The sequence below is a fragment of the Panicum virgatum genome, chromosome 1N (genome assembly GCF_016808335.1).
Source record: "Panicum virgatum strain AP13 chromosome 1N, P.virgatum_v5, whole genome shotgun sequence".
Lineage (NCBI taxonomy): Eukaryota > Viridiplantae > Streptophyta > Magnoliopsida > Poales > Poaceae > Panicum > Panicum virgatum.
The window spans coordinates 12,248,703-12,270,381 of NC_053145.1; the positions used below are offsets into that span (position 1 = coordinate 12,248,703).

General features: G+C 46.7%; 5 protein-coding genes and 1 pseudogene across 6 annotated transcripts; 5 read left to right on the forward strand and 1 right to left on the reverse strand.

Annotated features, from left to right (window-relative positions):
- Positions 1 to 1,576: 1,576 nt before the first annotated feature.
- Positions 1,577 to 2,615, forward strand: LOC120655176. Its single transcript, XM_039932916.1, has one exon. The coding sequence runs from the start codon at positions 1,693 to 1,695 to the stop codon at positions 2,326 to 2,328; it is 636 nt and encodes a 211-aa protein (XP_039788850.1). The 5' UTR covers positions 1,577 to 1,692; the 3' UTR covers positions 2,329 to 2,615.
- A 579-nt stretch (positions 2,616 to 3,194) lies between these two features.
- Positions 3,195 to 7,179, reverse strand: LOC120655177 (protein NONRESPONDING TO OXYLIPINS 2, mitochondrial-like). Of its 2 annotated transcripts, none has more exons than XM_039932918.1 (3): positions 6,968 to 7,179; positions 6,758 to 6,879; positions 3,195 to 3,500 (listed from the first exon to the last, which is right to left on the reverse strand). In XM_039932918.1, the coding sequence occupies exons 1-3, from the start codon at positions 7,078 to 7,080 to the stop codon at positions 3,475 to 3,477; spliced, it is 261 nt and encodes an 86-aa protein (XP_039788852.1). In that variant the 5' UTR covers positions 7,081 to 7,179; the 3' UTR covers positions 3,195 to 3,474. The 2 variants fall into 2 exon arrangements, with proteins under 2 accessions (XP_039788852.1, XP_039788851.1); XM_039932917.1 differs by having other exon boundaries at positions 6,691 to 6,879.
- A 514-nt stretch (positions 7,180 to 7,693) lies between these two features.
- On the forward strand, positions 7,694 to 11,563 carry LOC120655178 (protein phosphatase 1 regulatory inhibitor subunit PPP1R7 homolog). Its single transcript, XM_039932919.1, has 6 exons — positions 7,694 to 8,101; positions 9,066 to 9,296; positions 9,485 to 9,631; positions 9,704 to 9,846; positions 9,973 to 10,087; positions 10,952 to 11,563. Exons 1-6 carry the CDS (start codon positions 7,787 to 7,789, stop codon positions 11,030 to 11,032), a joined length of 1,032 nt encoding a protein of 343 aa, XP_039788853.1. The 5' UTR covers positions 7,694 to 7,786; the 3' UTR covers positions 11,033 to 11,563.
- Positions 11,564 to 12,596: 1,033 nt separating this feature from the next.
- LOC120653307 lies at positions 12,597 to 13,950 on the forward strand (annotated as a pseudogene).
- A 422-nt stretch (positions 13,951 to 14,372) lies between these two features.
- LOC120653308 (early nodulin-like protein 2) lies at positions 14,373 to 15,509 on the forward strand. Its single transcript, XM_039931072.1, has 3 exons — positions 14,373 to 14,376; positions 14,590 to 14,840; positions 14,885 to 15,509. Exons 1-3 carry the CDS (start codon positions 14,373 to 14,375, stop codon positions 15,296 to 15,298), a joined length of 669 nt encoding a protein of 222 aa, XP_039787006.1. The 3' UTR covers positions 15,299 to 15,509.
- A 1,659-nt stretch (positions 15,510 to 17,168) lies between these two features.
- LOC120653309 (3-phosphoshikimate 1-carboxyvinyltransferase 2-like) lies at positions 17,169 to 19,359 on the forward strand. Its single transcript, XM_039931073.1, has 4 exons — positions 17,169 to 17,259; positions 18,598 to 18,762; positions 18,874 to 18,935; positions 19,046 to 19,359. Exons 1-4 carry the CDS (start codon positions 17,169 to 17,171, stop codon positions 19,238 to 19,240), a joined length of 513 nt encoding a protein of 170 aa, XP_039787007.1. The 3' UTR covers positions 19,241 to 19,359.
- The last annotated feature ends 2,320 nt before the right edge of the window (positions 19,360 to 21,679 follow it).

Here is a 21,679-nt window from a genome sequence, read left to right on the forward strand (position 1 = left end):
TTTTCTCGGAGACATAGTTGTATGCGGGAAGAAAATCCGATAGCGCACGGGCAGTGTTACATACACGAGCTCAACACTAATCAACCTCCATCTCGTTAATTGAGTTTCCTGCGGAAACCTCTCTGAACAACTCCAGCTCGACATATATAGATACATCATCATGTGTGATAGATGGATGTGTTCTTCCTCCTGTACACGTCGATTCCAAGTTACTTGCGCTGCATGGCACGAGGCCGTGAGTCCGTGACCATGAAAGCAACGCTGTCGATCAGCTAAGCTGCTAATAGCCGCAGCTAATGATCTGATGGAGCTAGAGACGATCATATCGCATCATTTGACACGCACACAGACACCTGGTCGGAATGGCTTCCACGTGCGTGCTTGATAGCATCTGCTTTCGTAAAGCTTTAAGTGATAAGTCATGAGAAAGTAAGGCGACGTCGATGATAAGGTCATGGCTAACGCAATTGTGTTGTGATCACATAACGCTCTTATTGGAAAGCTAGAATATCTTCTCGACGATCACTGAGGTTCACGTACTACTCCAGTATTTATTGGTCCGGAACGGTGAGAAGAGTTGCGGAATATGCTGAACGTTCTAGACTTGAATTGTTTGCAAGGAAACAGTTTCAGGTAGTGTTCTACAAATTGATCATCATGAGATTCCACGCAAAAAAGGGTGACGGTTTAAATACATTATCACTACATGAAGGATAAAGGCAGGTCTAAATACATTATCTGTCAATAAATATTTATGAGACATAATAGTTTAATTTGTTAAGATAAAACTTTCAGGACAAATCTGTATATGTGATGATTTTTCATGATTGGAGAGCAAATACTTTAGAAGTTTTTTTTTGCAGGAGAAAATATTTGCAAGCTATTTAAAGTTTCAGAAGTTGGATATATAGGAACTTTGTCCAAAGTGCTTATATGTATTTCTGTTTGGTGAGAGTACAGGTTTGTGCCTGCTGTAATGTTAGTGCAAAACATGGCTGACAAAATCAAATCTTTACCTGATAAAATAATTAATTAAGGCATGATATTTAGTGTATGAGACCACTTTATTTTGTTGTGAGGAATATTCTATTTGAGTTTATCTCTAACGTCAAATCAATATTCCAAAGTAGTTAATAAATGTAAGTTTAACTCTAATTTCAAGTGAATAGTCGATCCTGGTTAATAACTTCTTTTTTTTTCTTTTTCACACATGCAGGTTTTTTATATTTTCAGAACATGTTTTCAGATTCCTCGTCCCGCAACCCCTAAGACGTCATCACGTACGTGAGATCAAAACCTAACCCCAGCTCGAAAGCAGATACTTGGCACAAAGATACCTTCATGTTCATGTTGCTCGTGTCGCCAATCATGAGCTACCACGACCCTAATGATAAGCTGATCGATAAGCACGCGCCGCGCACCTTAGCCACAAGTTCATGCTCGTATCAAAAATCCAGTGTTCAGAGGCACACACACCTCGTCTTCTTCAATTAATCTCGTCCTCAATTGAGATCACGAGATCAGTGTCACTTTCTTCCCTGCAAGCTCTCTATAAATAGGTGCCATGGCGCAGTAGGCCTCTTCGCTAAAACGAAGCAACGCACACGCGCGCGCACGACAGGAAACTGAATAGATCGTTAGTATTCCCTCAAAAAAAAAAAAAGAATAGATCGTTAGTCCAATTGTTCCCCCATGGCGCCCAACGGAGAAGCACCGGCCATGGCAGCCGCCGTGGCGCCGCTCCTGGCGACGATCATCGGCAGCTTCGGCAGCGGCGAGCACAGGCGGCAGCAGAGGGTCCCGTCGTCCCACGAGCTCCGCAGCTGCGTCGCCGACCACGACAGCAAGGAAACGGAGCTGCTCGGCGACGACGGTTTCGGCGGCGGCGGCGGCGACCCGCGGGACGCCGCGCGCCCGGCGGCGGAGGTGGAGGACGCCCAGTGTGAGTGCTGCGGCATGTCGGAGGAGTGCACCCCGGCGTACATCGGCGCGGTGCGGCGCCGCTTCTCGGGGCGGTGGGTGTGCGGGCTCTGCGCCGAGGCCGTGGCCGAGGAGGCCGGCAAGAACGGCGGCGACCGGGACGCCGCGCTCGTGGCGCACATGGCCGTGTGCCGCCGGTTCAACGGCTTCGGGAGGACGCACCAGGCGCTCTTCCAGGCCGACGCCGTGATCGACATCGTGAGGAGGCTCGCGGGGTCGCCGAGGTCGCCCAAGTTCAGCGCCGGGACGAGAGCCATCGGTGACGGCGCCAAGAACGGCCTCGCCGGCAACTCCAGGTGCATGGCGCTCGTCGCCGGCGCACGCAACGATCAGGTGGCGACCAACTAGATCGCTGTCGCTGGTTAAAGAGTGTACAGCCAGCCAGTAATGCGTTTGGGTGTAGGTCCATGTGTATTGGTTTTCCCACCCTTTTCTTTCTTGCCTTTTTTTTTCCAGGTGCAGTGCCTGTTGGAGTTCCAGGCCTTTTTGGATGGGCTTTTGTTTGCCTCTTTCAGCTCTTTTAGCTGAGCTTGGAGTGTGAAAAGTCCCATCTTGTCATTCCATGGAAACTACTCGTCTTGCCAAGTTGCCATATGGTGCTGTAGATAAATAAACCGTACCATTGCTATATCGTACAAGCAGGTGTTGTTACTTGCAATCAGATGTCGGGTGGCATCGCCGATGAAAATGGGCTAAATGTTAGAAATTTTGTGGAAAATGATCTATTAATTTGCCATAAAAAGTGTTTGCAAATGTTTCAGCAAATGAAGACTGCAACGTTTGCTACAACAAATGCTCTATTATAAGAACAGACAGCATTAAAAAAAAGTAAAATACACCATGGGTCCCTAAACTTGTGCGGTTGTGCCGCTGTGTCGTTAGATCCCCAAACTCTCAAATTGCATATTTGGATCTCAAAACTATGTAAAGGGGTCCACTCAGATCCCAAATACACCACGCGATCTCAACTAGGTTCGCCTCGTGCCCATGTCTCGGAGCTGGAGACCACGTGAATAAAGAACCAGGGACATCAAATTATAAGACTATACGCCCTGTTCGGATGCGCTGATTCTGCTGGGCTGGTGGCTGGGCTGGTCGCTGGCGCAGCTAGTAGACCTCCCCCGGTCCCACCGGCCAGCCACACAAGCCCCAGCCAGCGCTGGCTGGAGCCAGCCAGCCGAAGAGCTGATAGAGGATATCAACTAGGTTAGCTCTTGAGATGGAGAAAAACAGCAATTGGTCCAATTCGACCAGTATGTTTACAAAAGACAACTAGGTTCTCTGAAACCTCGAGCTCAAACCGAATTCAAACAAAAAACTGTTACCAGGAAGGTTGAAGGTCAAATGTGCGCCACTAGTATATAGCATAACGCTAGTATATAGCATAAAGTAGGTGCCCCTGAATAAAGGTAACGATTTAACAGAAATGATTATTGAACATAACCAAGTATTGCAAATATCTGCTGCTGCTGCCATCAGGAGCAGTATCTTTCATTATCGAGGGACACTGAGACCCGTCTCTGCAAAATATCAGGGAAAACATAAGTTACAGCTTGTGACATACATCCCTGTCCACACAACATGAGAATCAGTGCTACAATAAAGCATAGCAGTTGCAGTTCAAAACACAAAGGAAACAGTCAGAAGTAAGGAACTTAAATTTAAGTTGAAGCAACTATAGGATGAGTTGGAGGTCAGGACCCATTTATACCACTACAAGTTCAGAAACCAAGAACAAGATGTCCCGCTAACTCTTTTGCCAAAAGGTGGCCCTCTAGAACATTTTGGATAATAAAAAATTGGATTGTCAAGTCTAAGTTGTCCGATAAATTATTTGTGGCATAAAAACAGCACAAATGATTCAAGATTGACTAAAGTGCTTGTGAACTTCAGTTAAGCGACAGAGTTCAAGTAGAGAGCACTTTGGCAGAGCACAATAATATTGGGCTGATGCACAATGGGAGTTTCTGAGCAGGATTTTACAATAGCCACAGATTTGTAAATGTGCAGAAGCTTGGATTTTTTTAAGCTAATTTTCTCTTGTAATTCATAAAATATTAAGTCAACCAATAGAACGGTATGCTTCAAGAATTCTACAGCAAAGATTGATTTGGCACATAGGCCAGCTAAACATTACATATCTACAGTAGCAAGTGTGACCGTTTGATATAATAACATGTGTAAGAAGTAAAGGAGCAACTTCAATGCACTATATATGAGCAGAACTTAATCGGCAGCCAATTTGACTTGTCAAATTAGTAGAATTTATCATGTAGTCACCATTAGCTTAGTGTAGGCACTGTAATTTCCATGTTGTAACAACAACAACAACAAAAACTTTTAGTTTCAAGCAAGCTGGGATAAGCTAGAACTACCAGAAGAAAGGAAAAAAAAACTATATAGAATATAAAAAGGCATTAATTAATAATAGTAATATTACTTGGTAACTTAAGGTCTGTTCACGGCACATTTGATATATACATTAACTAATAAGGTTCCATTACGTGAAAATTCTGATCCAGAAATTCAGAGAAGTTGAAATTTGAACCCACACAAATCTAGCTGATAAAATGAAGCCCAATCTCCAGTGAAACAACTCATGAGCTCCAGGAAGGACAGACATCACTTGAATTCGTGAAACATAAGAAATGGTCAAGAAATTTGTTAGGTGCCTAGCAGTGACACATGGAGACAAGTGGGAGGCGAATCATGTTGCTCTGGATTCTAGAGAGTGCCAATGGGGAACACAGGCAGTGATGGTCTAGTTCTTGTAGTGGGAATGAATCAAGGGTGACAAGAAGATGGAAAAGTGCTGGTGGTAGAAAACTGTGCAATGTGTTAAGTAAGCTTATGTCCTCACTTGTCACTTAAGCCCAAACTTGAAACTTGGTTACAAAACTGGACCACCTAGAACTTGGAGGACCAAAGTCAAATCAATGGTGAAAGTAGAAGGATCAAATAGGCCATAGCCAATGGTGTAGCAAATTGCATTGCAGAATGTGTTTCTGTGGCGGGGTGGCCAGGGGGTTGGGGGACTAAACAAAAGAATGAAAATCTTGAAGGAATAACCAAAATGGATCAGAATTTTTATCACTCTAACCTAAACTGTAAAGGTTAATATGCTAAATCAGGAATGTTTTGATGAAATCCACAAAACTGCTAGCGAACACCAATTTTCCTTTTATTTTCTATTCTAAAGAGCATAATTTTTTAGAGTTAATTTCACAAAACTACAACTATCCACGCCTAACTATCAATAATGACCTACAACTTGTGCGATGAGGTTTAGAGACCTACAACTACTTGTTCCCTTAATTTCACAAAGGTGGGCCTTTCACAACCTACAACATTTTGCAAGGACCAACATGTCAGCCACACAAGACCATATGTGAATCCACATAGAACTTGTGCGTCTGACATGTGTGTCTAGGAAAGTTGTTGTAGTTCTGTGAAAGATATGGCACAAGTAGTTGTAGTTCTGTGAAATTGATCCCAATAGTTGTGGTTCCTTAATAGATAGGAGCGAATAGTTATAGTTTGTGAAATTAACTCTTTCTTCTCATGATTTAGGATCATGAAAACACGGTTTATCAAACTTGTACACATAACTTCTCAAGTTCAAGTTTTCATCCGATTTATAACTCTATCATGGACACATATCGCATCAGGGTAATCGGTAACTATAGAAGTGGCCAATGACTCAACCCAACCTTCGAATCTCGACGCCTACATTGAAAAGGGTGAACTAAATTCCAAAAGTATGAACCCCACAGGTATATCAGGTTTGGTTGATGATTTCCAGCCTGTGGCATTTTGGCTTTACATTTCTTATTAACCATGATATCTTAAATTCTGTTAAACCGATATGGTATACCCGCACATCTAAGGCACACCATTTGCTGTAGCCTGTAGGCTAAGAACCACATTCCATTTCAAGCACATATGACCAGCATTAGCTCACAAAACATATGCCTAATTTGCTAGGATCAGTGTCAAACTGCATATTTGGTCTGCCTAGTAGTATTGTATTAGTCCAAACTTCTTTGACAAATAGCATATATCATCTAAAGGAGCCACGCTTGAAAGTTCATGACTAATATGTCCTGAATACATGAAGGACTGCGAATGCACTTCCAGCTAAGCATTTATTTCTTCCATGTTACTACAAGCTACACTAGTGTTTTTGTTCAGCATACAACACAAATTCAATTAGGAATTTTCCTTACTACAAATCTGAAAAGAAGAAAAGGCTATGTTGCACTGCTGCAAGACAATCATATTCGGGCAATGCTGAGTTTTAGATCAAGCAAATGCAATTATTTAGCCAAGTTGTTGATATACCTTCAAAGACACAAATATAGAAGCATGTTTGTGCATGTGGTTTGTGCGTTTTAGAACACAAATTCAAACCATTCTCCTAGGTACATTAGTAATCTCCCTATATAGGATCAATCATTGAAGGAAATGAATTTGAGGGAATGAAAACGTATTTGTGTCCATGGCTATCCTATAATAGTGAATGTGTACCCATAAATAAAGAGGATTTTGGCCCATGAATGAAAGGATCCTACCCAAATGGATAAACGAACAAAAAGTTACATATACACAAGTGAAATGGATCTCACCAAGCGAAGCAAATCATCCAGGCCAGACAATACATAATAAACAACAATAAGCAAGCAAGCAAGCAATCGGGCAGCCACAACTCACTGTAGCGTTGCAAAGATTAGTAGACTGTATCAGACTCAGACTCCCGGGTAGGAACTGCAGAGCGTACCCTGCGACACGGCCCGGGCCACCTCCGCCCCCAGCCGCGACGTCAGCCGCGCCGCCGACACCGCGCTGTGCAGAGGCTGCAGCGACCGCGCCAGAGCCATCCGACGCCCCACGCCGGGAGCCCTGCAACACATGAATTTCCCAGCTAAACCGACGCGCTGACCAGGAAACATTCTCACAGGCCGGGGTGAAAATGGAAGAGGCCCCTTACCTGGGGACGGGAGCGAGGGAGCGGGGGAGGGAACCGGCGGGGCTCCGGCTGGCTGCGGAGCGGAGGAAGGCCGCGGCGGCGGGGCGGGCGAAGGAGTGGAGGCGCGACGCCATGGCTTGCCGGGGACGACGGGGAGAGGGGAGCGAGCTCGCGGCGGAGAGAGGCGGCGAGGCCGTGTGGTTTTTTTTTTTAGGGTTTTGGACCTTGCGATTTGAGAGGCCAAGACGTAGATGGGCCTAAATTATCTTTCCATTTGGGCCTCAAAGGTAAGCCCAAATAGTGGGCCCAAACACCATTCGGCCTGGCCTACTGTAATCACTCTTCTTCCCCCATGGAAACCCCTCAGTCGGGCGGAGACATATCTGGTGCAATCACGGAACTGGTGAAATCACCGTGCAATCCGACTAAAAAGGTCTTCAAAAAATTCTGAAAAAAATCATGAATGTACATCTCGGTCTATCCCATCTACATATAAATTTCCACGATCAAATTCATCTTACACTTACAGTTACAAAAAAGACAAATTTTCTGACAATCAGTAACGTTCAAATACAGCCCAAATTTATTTTTTTTGTAACTGCTAGAGTAAGATGAATTTGACCATGAAATTTTATATGTAGATGGGGTAGACCGAGATGTACATTCATGATTTTTTTCAGAATTTTTTGAAGACCTTTTTAGTCGCACGGTGATTTCGCCGGTTCCGTGATTGCACATGTGTAGTCGGGCATACATTCCATTCCCCTTCTCACGCCTTCACCCTGCAGCTTCTTCCAGAAGCTTCTCGAAACCTGAATTCACGCTCACCACCTGATCCCCATGGCCTCCGGCGAGGGTGCCGGCGATCCGCGGGCCGCGGCCGCCAGCGGTGAGGCAGAGGCCAAGATGGAGACGGGGGAGCAGGAGGGGCCGGTGCTGTGCCTCGACCTGACGAGCTACCAGCTGCACGATCTGAGCGAGGTGGAGATCCCGCCCACGCTGGAGGAGGTCGACCTCACCGCCAACCGCCTCTCTTCCGTCGACCCGCGCATCGGCCGACTCGCCGGCCTCCGCAAGCTCTCCTTCCGCCAGAACCTCCTCGACGATGCCGCCGTGGCGCCGCTCTCGTCCTGGGACGCAATCGCCGGATTGCAGGTGATTACTGCCTTAAGAAATTTGCTGGGTCGCTCCGAACGTTTCGGTTATTAGATGCTTGTGCTGTCTATTCTGCAATTTCCTTTTATTATAAATCACCAATTTCGTATGATGACCGCCAATCTGTGTTATCCAGGAAAGCAAACTTTACATGATACTTGGTAGTGTGATCAATAACTATTCATTGTTAATGTTACTTGATGTAAATGGGCCAGAACTAAATGTATTATAAGATGCATTTTGATGTAGAAAGCATAATACTATTCATAAGAGACAAACAAGAGGGTTTGTGTATGGTTATGATGTGATGAGAAATAGAAATTTTATGAAATTTGTGTGCAAAGTTTAGTGCTCCTGTAATCTGATTCCCATCACTCCCCAGTAGTATTAGATATCAAGTTAGGTAATTGGCATTATTAGGCGAGCAACTTGGCTCAATCAGTGTATGAACAAACAGCCATAATGATGTTTATCCATCCAATGTTAAGCTGTTAGCTGTATCCTTATGATACAAGCAAACCTAATGAGGAGACTAAATTTGGGTCTAGCACACTTCATGAAAGTTTGCACATGTGTAGACAACTATATGGAATATTTCTTATGGTTATTTTGAGGACCCAATAACAGTTGAATGCATTGAAATACTGTCCTGACTCCTGATACTTTCACAACATGACAAATACATTTGCTTTCTGAAGCCTGTAGTAATAAGTTTTCACTAGGCTTGCCGTGGACAGAGTCGGGACACCACGTTTTCCTTTATTAAGCTTGAGAACTGTAGTGCTGAAAACAATGCATATAGGCTTTAAGTGCCTTCCCTTTTTGTCTTATTCATGAACTTCTTTGGTTCCGCTCCAATTTTAGTGTTGCATTAATTTTGATGCATTCCGGAAAAATCATTTGATTATATTAGAAATAGGGAAGTGGTTTTGTAAAGCTATCTAACTCCCATTTCATATTTCAGGAGTTGGTCCTTAGAGATAACAAACTTACAAGGATTCCTGATGCCACCATCTTCAAAGGTCTCCTGATTTTCGATGTATCATTCAATGAGATATCTTCCTTGACTGGGCTGTCCAAGGTTTCCAGCACATTGAAGGAACTTTATGTTTCAAAAAATGAAGTGGCAAAGATGGAAGAACTTGAACACTTCCATGCATTGGAAATTCTTGAACTTGGCAGCAACAGATTAAGGGTAAGTGTTGTAGAGTAAATTGTACTTGATTCCTAGTGCTGATACCTGAGTGTTTGCATGTTGTTTTATGGAAAGATAGCTCCTCTAGTCAGTGAACTAATCAATGTCTCATGATAATGTGGTATGGATTTTGTTTATACCCTAGATCCTGTGATTTCCTACATCCTTACATGCTCATCTTATTTCAGGTGATGGAAAATCTTGAAAGCTTGACAAATCTACAAGAGCTATGGCTGGGAAGAAATCGAATTCGAACTGTAAACTTGTGTGGTTTGAAACTGATCAAGAAAATAAGTTTGCAAAGCAACAGATTAACTTCAATGGATGGGTTTCAGGTACAATACCATAACACCCCCTGTTTGCCTGTTCTAATTGCTTCTTGTTAATAATATCTGTTTGCAATTCAGGAATGTATTGCATTAGAGGAACTGTACCTCAGCCATAATGGTATTCAAAAGATGGAAGGCCTCTCTACCTTGCAGAACCTCCGTGTTTTGGATGTTTCATCTAACAAGCTAACCGCTATAGAAAATATTGAAACCTTAACCAGGTAACATGATACCATGTGATCGAGCTTCTCATTCTCAGCACCAATTTTTAAGAAAGAAAGATGATAAACAGCAGGATAAAATGGCTTTCTCTGAATATTTGGTTATCATACCAACTTGCTATACAGGTTGGAGGACCTGTGGTTGAATGACAACCAAATACCATCACTAGATGGAATAGAGGCTGCTTTGGCTGGTTCACGGGAGAAATTGACAACCATATATCTTGAGCGAAATCCCTGTGTAAGTATTTCACACCTTTTATATTTATTCATTGAAAGTTCTTATCAATCGGAAAGGTAACCAAGATTTACCATGACCTGAACATATCCTCAGTTATTAATGACTTAATTATCATCCATTGCTGTGTGCTTTATTGTTGCTAGTATTTTTCTTATTGAAGATTACTGTGATAGTCCCTGTTTTTTATACAACATTTATTTTTCGCAAAACAATTTTTTGTGTGTATTATCAAAATATGCAATGCTTGATTTTTTTTTTCAATTCTCGAGGAGCATTTTGCAGAATTCAGTGGTACTGTGAAGTATCCAGGGTAATAGAACTGTTTATGAATAACAAAACATGTTTTCATTAGTCCCGTCTTCCTGAATGAGCTACAAAACCCTTTTTTTTATAACTTTGGCTAAGGTAGCACATTGGTTCTTACCCTTCCACCGAATTGAGGCACTTATAGAGTGGCAACTTTAATGGCTTCCACTTCCAGTGATTGTGGGTGTTTCTTGACCATTCTACCATTGCTGCATCTTTGTATATATTGCTTGAAATTTTGATCCTCGTTTGGATTGGGGTGCTACTCATCATACCATTTGTTTGAGGTGTTGTGCAATTTCGAAATTTCACACTAAGTGTACAAAGAAAACTATATGTGCATTGTTGAGTGGGGGAAGCCGTGTGTACTAAAACTTTCTTACACAATTGAAAATGGAGAATGTCTGCTGGCTATTAGAGAAACATGTAGTGAAGTAATGAACATTTGTTATGTGAGCTTATTACTGTGATCCTGATCTCCTGACATTCAATCAGCAGGGCTCAAGCCAAATTTATCCCCTCGCCATCTGATGCACTTCCTTTTTCCCCTTTGTGCAGGCAAGAACTCCAAATTACTCATCCACATTGAAGCAAAAATTTCCGAACCTTGAGCAAATTGATTCAGATATTATAGCATGAAACTGGCGAATCATTGCATAGAATGCTCTGGCAAAGTAGGCTTGTTTCTCTCTTTCTTTTTTTTTCTTCCGAAGAAGGCATCTTGAGCTTTGTGAAGGAACAGCTTAGACTTTTGATCAAGCTCAGACATTGTGGAACCAGTTTGGCTGCAACTGTTCCCGGCCTATGGTTGCTATCGCCAACTCTGCCCCATGGATTTAGAGAAGTCGGTCAGGATTATGTAGGCTTGAGTCCCTACGAGCTGAATAGTAGTGATCGGTGACCAAATAATGAACGATTGATGTTTGAACCAACGGGAGATGTGGTAGGATTGTCATAGGGTCGAGCGTCCCGTGCCAATGTTGCATTTGCTTTCTCTGTAGCGTTAGTTCTCGGTGCTTATTTTCCTTCGTGAGATGAGAATATACTATGAGACGAGGAACACTTAGCAGCTCGTCTGTACTCTATTGAAGCAGACACGTGTACGTTGTATGGCAATTTGCAAGGTTGTGACACGGTGGACTGCAACTTCTTGATAAGACCAGTTTTGTATGCGTCGTGCTTTGTAATTAAGATTTGGCCAAGTTTTTTTTTGAGATTGTTAAGATTTGACCAAGTTTATGTGGTCATCACTTCCTTGGGCCCGTTAGAAGTATCGTGGGCCTGAATGCCACTGGATCGGAACATCCCCGTCGCTCGGAGGAGAGTTTGCAAGTTTGGTTTGGAAATTGCAACAGCCGCCCCGCCACCACCACGTTCTCCGTTCCGTTCCCTTTCGGCTCTCGACCCCTCCGCGCGAGTGTCCCCTTGCCGGCGTTGCGTTGCCACTCGTCCCCTTAAATATCAAGAGGCCCCGCTCCTGAGCGTCCTGTGTCCTCTCTCCAATCCAGCGTCTTCTTCCTCTGCCTGAAGATCATCTGATCGCACCGCGGCGCGTTCCTCGCTCGGTTGGGCAATGGATGCAGCGGCCACCACATCCCGCCGCCTCCTCGCGCTCGCCGCCGTCCTCGTCGTCGCCGTCTGCCTCCTGCAGGCGGCGGTGTCCGCGGCGGCCACTACTCCAGAACTGCTCAATAGTCCCGGTTAGGAAACCTTTTTTATCCCGGTTTCTCAACCGGTATCCCCAATCCGGGACAAAAAACAGAGGCTTTAATCCCGGGTGTGGCAACCGGGACAAAAGCGTATCTTTAGTCCCGGGTCATGCCACCGATCGGGATCAATAGAATTTTCACAATAAAAAAAGAATGACCCTGACCGCTCGACAGCTTTGCCAGCCAGCGGCGGTCGCTGGCCGCGGCGCCCTCTCCTTCTACCTCATTCTTGTTCTACACAGCAAGCCTCATTTCTCAAATTCCCCATTCAATTACAAAAATTAAACCAGCATCAATCCTCAAATTAAAAACATATTCAATTTTCTCCAATTACAACAATTAAACCAGCATCAATCCTCAAATTGAAAACATATTCAATCTTCCCCAAATTTCTCCGAACAGCAGCAGCTCAAACAATTTCATCAACAGAAAAATAAAAAAACTATGGATCTCCACCTCCAATCATGCGCTTGCGCTTGCCGTCCGGCTGCCGCATGCCGCCGCGCGCCGGTCCCGCTGCAGGTCGCCCCTCACCGACACCGCCCGAGGCGGCCCGCACTGGGTCCTGGCCGAGCTCCCACCCACGCGGCGGCCCCGGCCTGGACGCGCGGCGGCCGGAGGCGTTGCTCGGCTTGCTCCTCCCGCGCCGGTGCCCCCCCGGTTTGGAGCGCGGCAGCCGGCGGCGGTGCCCCACCCGCGCCGGTGGCCCCCGGCCTAGACGCGCGGCGGCTGGAGGCGTCGCCCGGCCCGCTCCTCCCGCGCTGGTGGCCACCGGTCCGGACGCGCGGTAGCCGGCGGTGGCTCCCCGCCCGCGCCTCCCCGGGCCGAGCGCTTGAATCTACAGCTCCCAGCCTGAGAGAAAAGGTGAGAGTGAGACGAGTTGAGGGGAGAGACAGCTCGGGGATTGACGAAATGATAAGGCATAGAGGGATATAAAAAGAAGGAGAGCTTCTCGAGACTTGGAAGAAAAAATCACCGAGCCAGGAACATGCATTTGTCCCGGGTGGAGTCTCGACCCGGGACTAAAGGGGACTTTTAGTCCCGGGTGGAGCTACCACCCGGGACTAAAAGATTTAGTTCCGGGTGGAGCTACCACCCGAGATAAAAGAGTGCTTTTTAGTCCCGGTTGGTAGTTCCAACCGGGACAAAAGAGTCCTGGCCTCCCCTCTTGCCCGGCTAGCTGTTGGACCCGGGACAAAAGCTACCTTTAGTTTCGGGTCCAACAGCAGCCGGAACAAATGATCTGGAACAAAGGCCTATTCTGTAGTAGTGGGCGAAGGAGACGCGGTACACGGTGGGCGGGGCGGACGGGTGGCGCGTGCCGCCGCCGGAGGACAAGGAGAGGTTCTACGCCGACTGGGCCGCCAACATCACCTTCTACGTCGACGACTCCGTCGGTACAGTAACCGCCGCCGCCGCCGTCTCACATGCATCTGATAACAGCCATGCTTGCGGCTTGCCGCATCTGGCGCATGCATGCACCCTCATCACGCTTGGATCGACCGTCCTCTGCAGAGTTCGTGTACAAGAACGACTCTGTGATCAAGGTGGGGCAAGGTGGGGTACTACCACTGCAACGAGACAGCCCCCGACGCGGCGCCGTGGGACGGCACCGCGCTCTTCGTCCTCGACGCCCCCGGCCCGGCCTACTTCGCCAGCGCCGACCTCGACCACTGCAACATGGGGCAGCGGCTCATGGTCGACGTCCTCGCCGACCACGCGGCGGCGCACGGGCCGTGGGCGCCGGGCCCATCGTCCGCACAGCACTCCTCCGCCGCGCCGACCCCCGCTGCTCGCGCCGTCGTTCTGGTGCCCGTCGCCTTGGCGCTGGCGGTCGGTTTCGTTTGAGCAACTGCAGTCGTGTTAGTTGTCAGGTTAAGCGTTCTGATCCAGTCTGTAGCAGTCGCTTAAATCTAGGACTGCCATGTGTTTGTGTTGTCAGATACTCTACTTATGTTGCCGATGTGTTTGTGTATGTGTTCGTAAGGTTGCTGATGTGGACTCGATCCATTGATCGATCGATCGATCAGTGTCGTCGCGTTTCATGTTGAATGTTAGTGTCTGTAATCTTTTGCCTGGACTCCGATTGTGTACATCGCCTGTTTTCAAGTACTCAGTGTATCCGGTCAGTGCTCAGTGGATGTTTGCAGTCGTCTCTGAACATCAGCAACTGCAGTCTGCAGCAGTCGTGTTAGTCGTTGTTAGGTTATAACTTATAAGCGCTCTGATCCAGTCAGTAGCAGTCGTTTAAATCTAGGACTAGGAGCGCCATGTGTTTGTGCTGTCAGATAGTCTACTTACGTTCTTGTTCATTATAAGCCTGTTGCTGATTTGGACTCGATCCATTGATCGATCAGTGTCGCGCAAGACGACGCTCCCCTCCCCGGCGTTGCCAGTTGCCACTCGTCCCCTTAAATATCAAGAGGCCCCGCTCCTGAGCGTCCTGTGTCCTCTCTCCAATCTAGCGTCTTCTTCCTCTGCCTGAAGATCATCTGATCGCACCGCGGCGCGTTCCTCGCTCGGTTGGGCAATGGCTGCAGCGGCCACCACGTCCCGCCGCCGTCCTCGTCGTCGCCGTCTGCCTCCTGCAGGCGGCGGTGTCCGCGGCGGCGAAGGGGACGCGGTACACGGTGGGCGGGGCGGACAGGTGGCGCGTGCCGCCGCCGGAGGACAAGGAGAGGTTCTACGCCGACTGGGCCGCCAACATCACCTTCTACGTCGACGACTCCGTCGGTACCGTAACCGGCGCCGCCGCCGTCTCACATGCATCTAACAGTAACAGCCATGCTGCTTGCCGCATCCAGCACATGCACCCTCATCACGCTTGGATCGATCGTCCTCTGCAGAGTTCGTGTACAAGAACGACTCGGTGATCAAGGTGGGCAAGGCGGGGTACTACCACTGCAACGAGACTGCCCCCGACGCGGCGCCGCGGGACGGCACCGCGCTCTTCGTCCTCGACGCCCCCGGCCCGGCCTACTTTGCCAGCGCCGACCTCGACCACTGCAACATGGGGCAGCGGCTCATGGTCGACGTCCTCGCCGACCGCGCGGCGGCGCCCGGGCCGTGGGCGCCGGGCCCGTCGTCCGCGCAGCACTCCTCCGCCGCGCCGACCCCCGCTGCTCGCGCCGTCGTCCTGGTGCCGTCGCCTTGGCGCTGGCGGTCGGTTTCGTTTGAGCAACTGCAGTCGTGTTAGTTGTCAGGTTAAGCGTTCTGATCCAGTCTGTAGCAGTCGCTTAAATCTAGGAGCGCCATGTGTTTGTGTTGTCAGATACTCTACTTACGTTGCCGATGTGTTTGTGTATGTGTTCGTAAGGTTGCTGATGTGGACTCGATCCATTGATCGATCGATCGATCAGTATCGTCGCGTTTCATGTTGAATGTTAGTGTCTGTAATCTTTTGCCTGGACTCCGATTGTGTACATCGCCTGTTTTCAAGTACTCAGTGGATGTTTGCAGTGGTCTCTGAACATCAGCAACTGCAGTCTGCAGCAGTTGTGTTAGTCGTTGTTAGGTTATAACTTATAAGCGTTCTGATCCAGTCAGTAGCAGTCGTTTAAATCTAGGACTAGGAGCGCCATGTGTTTGTGCTGTCAGATAGTCTACTTACGTTCTTGTTCATTATAAGCCTGTTGCTGATGTGGACTCGATCCATTGATCGATTGATCAATCAGTGTCGCCGTGATGTATATGTCGTCGCGTTTCATGTTGAATGTTGCCGGTGTCTGTAATCTTTTGTCTGGACTCCAACTGTGTGTGTCGCCTATTTTCAAGTACTCAGTGTATCCAGACAGGGTTGCTCAAAAAAAAAGTGTACCCAGACAGGGGTAGGGGTGGTAAAGGGCCCTAGATTTTAGCCTAAAAATCTAAAGGCCGGGCTCTAATTCTATACAATTTTGAGATAAAATATTTAAAGATTTTGGTGGGCTGTGAAGAGGCCACTAGGGCCATGGCCCATTACCACCCCTAGACAGGGGCAGTTGCTCAGTGGATGTTTGCATTGGTCTCTGAACTTTTACCGAGTTTTTCTTTCACTCTGCTTTTTGCATGTCATATCGCCCATCACTCGTGTAAAAGGTATCTCTGTTGAAAAAATGTAGTGAAATTTCGAAAGATAAACTGATGTATATAAGGCAGAAACCTCCCTTTTTCTTTTCCCGATCAAGGAACTGATCGTACGATCCGGGGTCAAGTTTAAATCGATCGACTCCAAACTAAAATTCCTAGCACGTGCATGTTTTAGATTATTCAATGCAGGGCGAAAATAAATGAAACTACCAAGCACAAGGCAATCATTACCGATATCTAGAAGGGGTTTTGAGCCTAGGATGGTATTGGCGTAGGCCTTCGTTTCTTCCTCTATAAATTTGTTGAATGGCACATCTCTTGTCTGTTTCGTAAAAGAATTATTTAAATGTGTTCTTATAAAACTAACCATCGCTAGACCTGCTCATTTACCAGGGCGGGGTTGGGTCGGGTCAAACCTAACTCTTTTTTGCACAAATTTCAGGTTGGGTCGGGTTTCATGTTAAAAATTCAGCTTGTACCTAGGCTGATTTTTTGTTGGGTTGAAAATTTTGGTCTGAGAACGGCCCATGCATTTGTCAGGCTTTTGTCTTTCCTACGGTCGGTATCATACCCGCCGTCCATCTTTTTGTGCACCCATTGTTGCCGGACATGGAGAGATGCCACTGGTGGAAGCTAGAGTATTAGATGGGGTCATATGCTCCGGCCCTCTAGGCACTTTTGCCCTTAGATGTGAGTAACCATCTTCTTCTTTGTTCTTTTCCGCAGAGTGTCTACTGAGCCTCATTGTTGGGGATAACCACCTCCTAATGGGAACGGCTGAAGGTTATGTGAAGGTTGAGAGTACATAGAGAGTTTCAATAGTAATCTCCGACTACTAATAAATCCTATGGAATGGTTTCCACCTCCGTTTTTCGTTGCAAGATGGGATGCATGAGTGGTCGAAGGTCCCTGACAGGCCACACGAAAGGGGAAAAGGCCTTCTAGAACCTTCGACCCTGACAACAAAGCTAGACGTTGTGTGGAGGGTTCGTGAAGAGATGATCGAAGGTCCTCAAGCGGACACTGGAAGGGAAAAGAGCTGCCTCGCGACCCCAAGTGGCTCAGGAATCTTTGCAAGGTCACCCGAAGGTGACATCACACGTGATGGATGTGACCCCGAAGGAGGAGAACACCTTCGAGGTCGCGTGGGAAGCGTGATCTCTTCGGAGTAGCCAAATTGAACACTCTAACACTCGAAAATGACCAAAAAAACAAGAGTATCCGTCGAATATTTTAAGTAGGTAAGGGCATTTCCGGTGCTATGTAACGGAGGTAGGGGTATAAATACCCCCTCCCATTTTTACAGCATAAGGTTGATTTTTTGAAGAATATATCGCATTGTTACGCCCCCATTTCCTCCGAGCTCATTATCCACCTTACCCTCTGTTTGGGCTTCGTAACTTAGAACCCAACAATCGTTAAGAGTTATTGAGTATGTAGTTGTGCATATTATTTACACACTCCTGTTATACCTTCTTTTTTAGATAAAAGAGGATTTATGGATATCGGAAAATTAAATCAAGGTGAATAATTGCTTTATGATCAATTATCGCCTCTACATAACTAGTAAGCATACGAACTATATGATGATTATAACAACATAATATTATGTCGGTACCATGTAGCAGGGATACCCACTCCTACTGCAGCAAGGCAGGACTCGTGGGGTCCGGGGGCGCCACGTGTCCCGCAAGCGCGGGCGCGAGTCTTCCGCTGGAAGACTCGCCCACCCACCGCATTCAATGCGGGTGGTTGAGGCGTGCTCTGCCGCCGCGGCACGCGGGGCAGCCTTTGTCAGGCCTCACTGTAGACCGCATATTACCGAGGTACACAGTGCAGTAGCATGCGCCGCATCTGCGCAGAGCCCGTCTGCCGCATTAAATGGATATGACGGCACGACACTTTTCCATCATACCGCCTACGCCGCAAGCTACACGGCCCGTTCAGCTACGCTGCAGGCAACGCCGCAAGCTACACCCTGGCGCCGTTTCGACAAGACAGGGCATGGATATGCTGGACGGAGGATTCCCACGGGTAGAGCAAGGAAATCTAGGAATGAGATCTCCTTCGCCTGCAACGCCATAATGTATGAACAATATGTTATTTTATACTATATCGATTGAGCCCACCTGTCAGGGACCCAACGGCCATGTACGCGCCTCCCTTGAGATATAAAAGGGAGGCGCTCGTTGCACACCTCAAGCTCTCTCAGACTCTCTCGAGACGAATGGAACACAAGCAATACAACACACAGTGGACGTAGGGTATTACGCTCCGGCGGCCCGAACCACTCTAAACCGGTTGTGTTCATCGTGTTCTTCCACGAAGATCGAACTAACCCTAGCTAACCCCCGAGTACTCACCCTCTGGGTTTAGGCGGGTGCACTACGCCACCCAGCTGTGAGTTTGCACACCACGACACAAAAGTTACGTGGACCGAGACAAGTGTAACTGTTACTGGTTCACCGCGGGAGCCTTTTGGGAGGACACACCTTAAAGCCATTGATGTCAACATGAACAAAATGACTGATGTCGCCATGACTCTTTCTGTGGTTGCTCTATTTGCTGATGGCCTAACTGCTATTAGAGATGGTAACTTGGTAAGACATTATCAACCCTAACATCATGCCTGTTTTGTGTTAGCAACATAGCACATAAGAGATGGTTTCTTCTGCTCTCTACTAAACTATTGTTCTTTATCAGTGGCTTCCTGGAGAGTGAAGGAGACCGAGAGGATGGTCGCGATCCGGACTGAGCTAACTAAGGTAAACATGCCACACAAGCTTTTCTTCTCTATTATTGCCCGTTGGACCTCTTGTGGTTTTTCTGCTGGAGTTATTTCTTCAGCTCTTCACCTGCTATTTCATTTTGCCAGCTCGGTGCATCAGTTGGGGAAGGTCCTGATTACTGCATCACAACGCCACCAGAAAAGCTGAACATAACCGCAATCGACACCTATGACGACCACAGGATGGCCATGGCCATCTCCCTCGCCGCCTGCGCCGAGGTGCCTGTTACAATCAGGGACCCCGGGTGCACCCCGGGCAGCAGGAGGCGTTTGGTGGAGTAGGGACGCCTGTGGGGATGCAGGTCTGGCCACCGGCCAGCCTTGGTCGCCGGCGAGGCAGGGGCGCTGCTGCCCCTGTTCCTCTGCTAGGTGTGTGCGACCGGGAGACAGAGAAAGAAGAAACAGGGGAGGACTGGTTGGAAGAAGAAAAGAAGAGTGAGGGGGTTAAGTGAAAGAAAGAAGGGTTAAGTGGAGAAGGAGGAGAAGTTAGAGGGGTTTTCTGTAAGAATGTTTAGATTTTATTAGAAATTAGATTTAAATTCTGTTTTCTTCCCAAATTCCTTATAATTTGTAGAAATGTCCAGAAATAGTCAAACTAATTTTATTAGATTTATTTTATTTTATTTTATGCATTAAAAGTAATAAAACCCTTTTGTTTAACAAAAGAAAATGCTTAGGATATGTTAGTAATTAAGAAAATGGTGGGTTAAGCTTTTGCGGGTAGAATAGTGTCGACTTACAACGTTATCTTGAGATAAGTTGTACAGTCTTATTTTATCATTTTGCATTCTAACACTGACCTGCATCCTACCGTAGAACCTGAAGCACCTGAAGTTGAGTTTGTGGAATTATCTGAAGATCCTCAGGAGACCGAGGAAATTCTTGAGCTTGTTCCTGTTGTTGAAGGGATTCCTGAAGATACTAACTTAGCAGGGACCCAAGGCAAGTCCCGGTGCATTTATACATATGCTTTTACAATTATTATGCAATCATCAAAACTGATTTATTTCCTGATTGTGCATTAGATCTAGGAGTTGATTGCAACCCAGTTCTCTTATGCATAATCCATCCTTGTTCAACAGGACATCTTTGCCACCTTCTCAAATTCGATTAGTAATGTTCTATGCTTAGCAATGCTTAGTTGTTACTTTGTAGTAACCTTGTTACTTAATTACCTAAGGTTAATCTGGTTTTCACTTTAATCAAGGAAATGGCTTGTTTTTAAAGTTGTGGGCAGAAGCTAGTGATGCAGTTCTATCCATTGGAATTATTTTGTTAAGGACCGTTCGTTGTCTTAACCTTTGATCAAGTGATACTGCCTGGTTGCTTACTGCCATTGGGAACCAGCAAGCCCAGTAGATTAGTTGGCTCTTGGATTGGAAATGATTTATACCCGTGCTTGACGAGCGGGAGAAAGGCAGGGGCGTAGCCTGAAACTCACATCGGAGATCAGGCTAGACGTGGGGTCCCATGTGGGGGTGCGCCTCTGGGTTCGGGTAACTTTGTTTTCGGTCCTTGGGTACGACTAATTGAAAGATTGTTACGTACAGCCTTGAAACTGTACATAACTGGTGATTAGGTATCTCCTGCAGGATGTAAATCGGTCCGGATCGCCGCAATTCTCAGTTTTGAATGCACTTGATCATCGCTTGAGCATCGTAGTTAAGAAAGACAATTCTGATGTTTTTCCTTGGAATTTATACTACTAGATTCTTAGTGCTTCTTGTTATGAAAAATAATGTTTTACCACCTAGATGTTAAGTAATTATTAAATTGTAGTTAAAATCACAAAACAAGGACTCACTATTAGTAAGCTTTATGCAAAATTGTCGAGTCAGCCAGTCCACTAAAGGCCTCATACTCCTTGGAATTTTATTTTGGCTAGTCGGGTCAGTCTTGCTGAGTACCTTCGTACTCAGGGTTTTATCTTTGTGGTTTTTTTCAGAAATGCAACAGCTGTCTGCTGAAGAAGAATAACCGAAAAGCTAAGTATTTGAAAGGTCTCCAAATACTTAGTATGAGCCTTAGATCTTTTGTTTAATTACCACTTACTGGCTTGTTTGTTTCAAACTCTTAGAATGGTGTAACCTGCATTTAAGTTTGTTTCAAAAATACCCGTTTGTAATAATTCGTACCTTTCAATATTTATGTAAATGCATGGGTTATTGATGCTCTCCTTTCGTGAAAGCGATCCTGATGTATGGTTGAGATTCAAGTTATACGTGGATGATTTGGGTCGTCCCGAGGACACTCGACGGACTACCAGATTTAAGCTGGTTTAAGTGCGTTTACAGAAATGACTACTGTGGCAATATTTTGGCACATTTAAGCCAGTTTAAGTCGGGCGGTTCCGCCACACCATGTCCGGGATGGGAGTTCACTCCGCGATGAAGTCGGCGAGCGTCTAGCTTTTGATGGCGTGCCGCGGCGCGAACCGCAGCCCGAACTCGGCCAATTCTATGGCCCACTTCACCGTCCGCCCGGTACCCTCCCTGTTCTGAAGGATCTGGCCCAGGGGGTATGACGTGACGATGGTGATTTGTGCGCTTGGAAGTAGTGGCGTAGTTTGCGGATGCCATGAGGACAACATATATCATCTTCTATGCTTGTGGGTAGTGCTCCTTGGCATCTCGGAGTACTTCGCTGACGAAATACACCGGTCGCTGCACCCGGTGGGTCTTTGTTGGTGTAGCCCCCGGCGTCACCCCGGGGTCCGGGGTG

What these genes read in the sequence shown, in the direction of transcription:
- LOC120655176 (XM_039932916.1), top strand. Translation starts at nt 1,693, where the DNA reads ATGGCGCCCAACGGAGAAGCACCGGCCATGGCAGCCGCCGTGGCGCCG.
- LOC120655177 (XM_039932917.1), bottom strand. Translation starts at nt 7,080, where the DNA reads ATGGCGTCGCGCCTCCACTCCTTCGCCCGCCCCGCCGCCGCGGCCTTC. An exon ending in TCCCTCGCTCCCGTCCCCAG is followed by an intron (nt 6,880 to 6,967) that starts GTAAGGGGCCTC and finishes CATGTGTTGCAG; the next exon opens with GGCTCCCGGCGTGGGGCGTC.
- LOC120655178 (XM_039932919.1), top strand. Translation starts at nt 7,787, where the DNA reads ATGGCCTCCGGCGAGGGTGCCGGCGATCCGCGGGCCGCGGCCGCCAGC. An exon ending in ACGCAATCGCCGGATTGCAG is followed by an intron (nt 8,102 to 9,065) that starts GTGATTACTGCC and finishes TTCATATTTCAG; the next exon opens with GAGTTGGTCCTTAGAGATAA. An exon ending in TTGGCAGCAACAGATTAAGG is followed by an intron (nt 9,297 to 9,484) that starts GTAAGTGTTGTA and finishes ATCTTATTTCAG; the next exon opens with GTGATGGAAAATCTTGAAAG.
- LOC120653308 (XM_039931072.1), top strand. An exon ending in TCGACGACTCCGTCGGTACC is followed by an intron (nt 14,841 to 14,884) that starts GTAACCGGCGCC and finishes TAACAGTAACAG; the next exon opens with CCATGCTGCTTGCCGCATCC.
- LOC120653309 (XM_039931073.1), top strand. Translation starts at nt 17,169, where the DNA reads ATGATCGAAGGTCCTCAAGCGGACACTGGAAGGGAAAAGAGCTGCCTC. An exon ending in CCTAACTGCTATTAGAGATG is followed by an intron (nt 18,763 to 18,873) that starts GTAACTTGGTAA and finishes GTTCTTTATCAG; the next exon opens with TGGCTTCCTGGAGAGTGAAG. An exon ending in TCCGGACTGAGCTAACTAAG is followed by an intron (nt 18,936 to 19,045) that starts GTAAACATGCCA and finishes TCATTTTGCCAG; the next exon opens with CTCGGTGCATCAGTTGGGGA.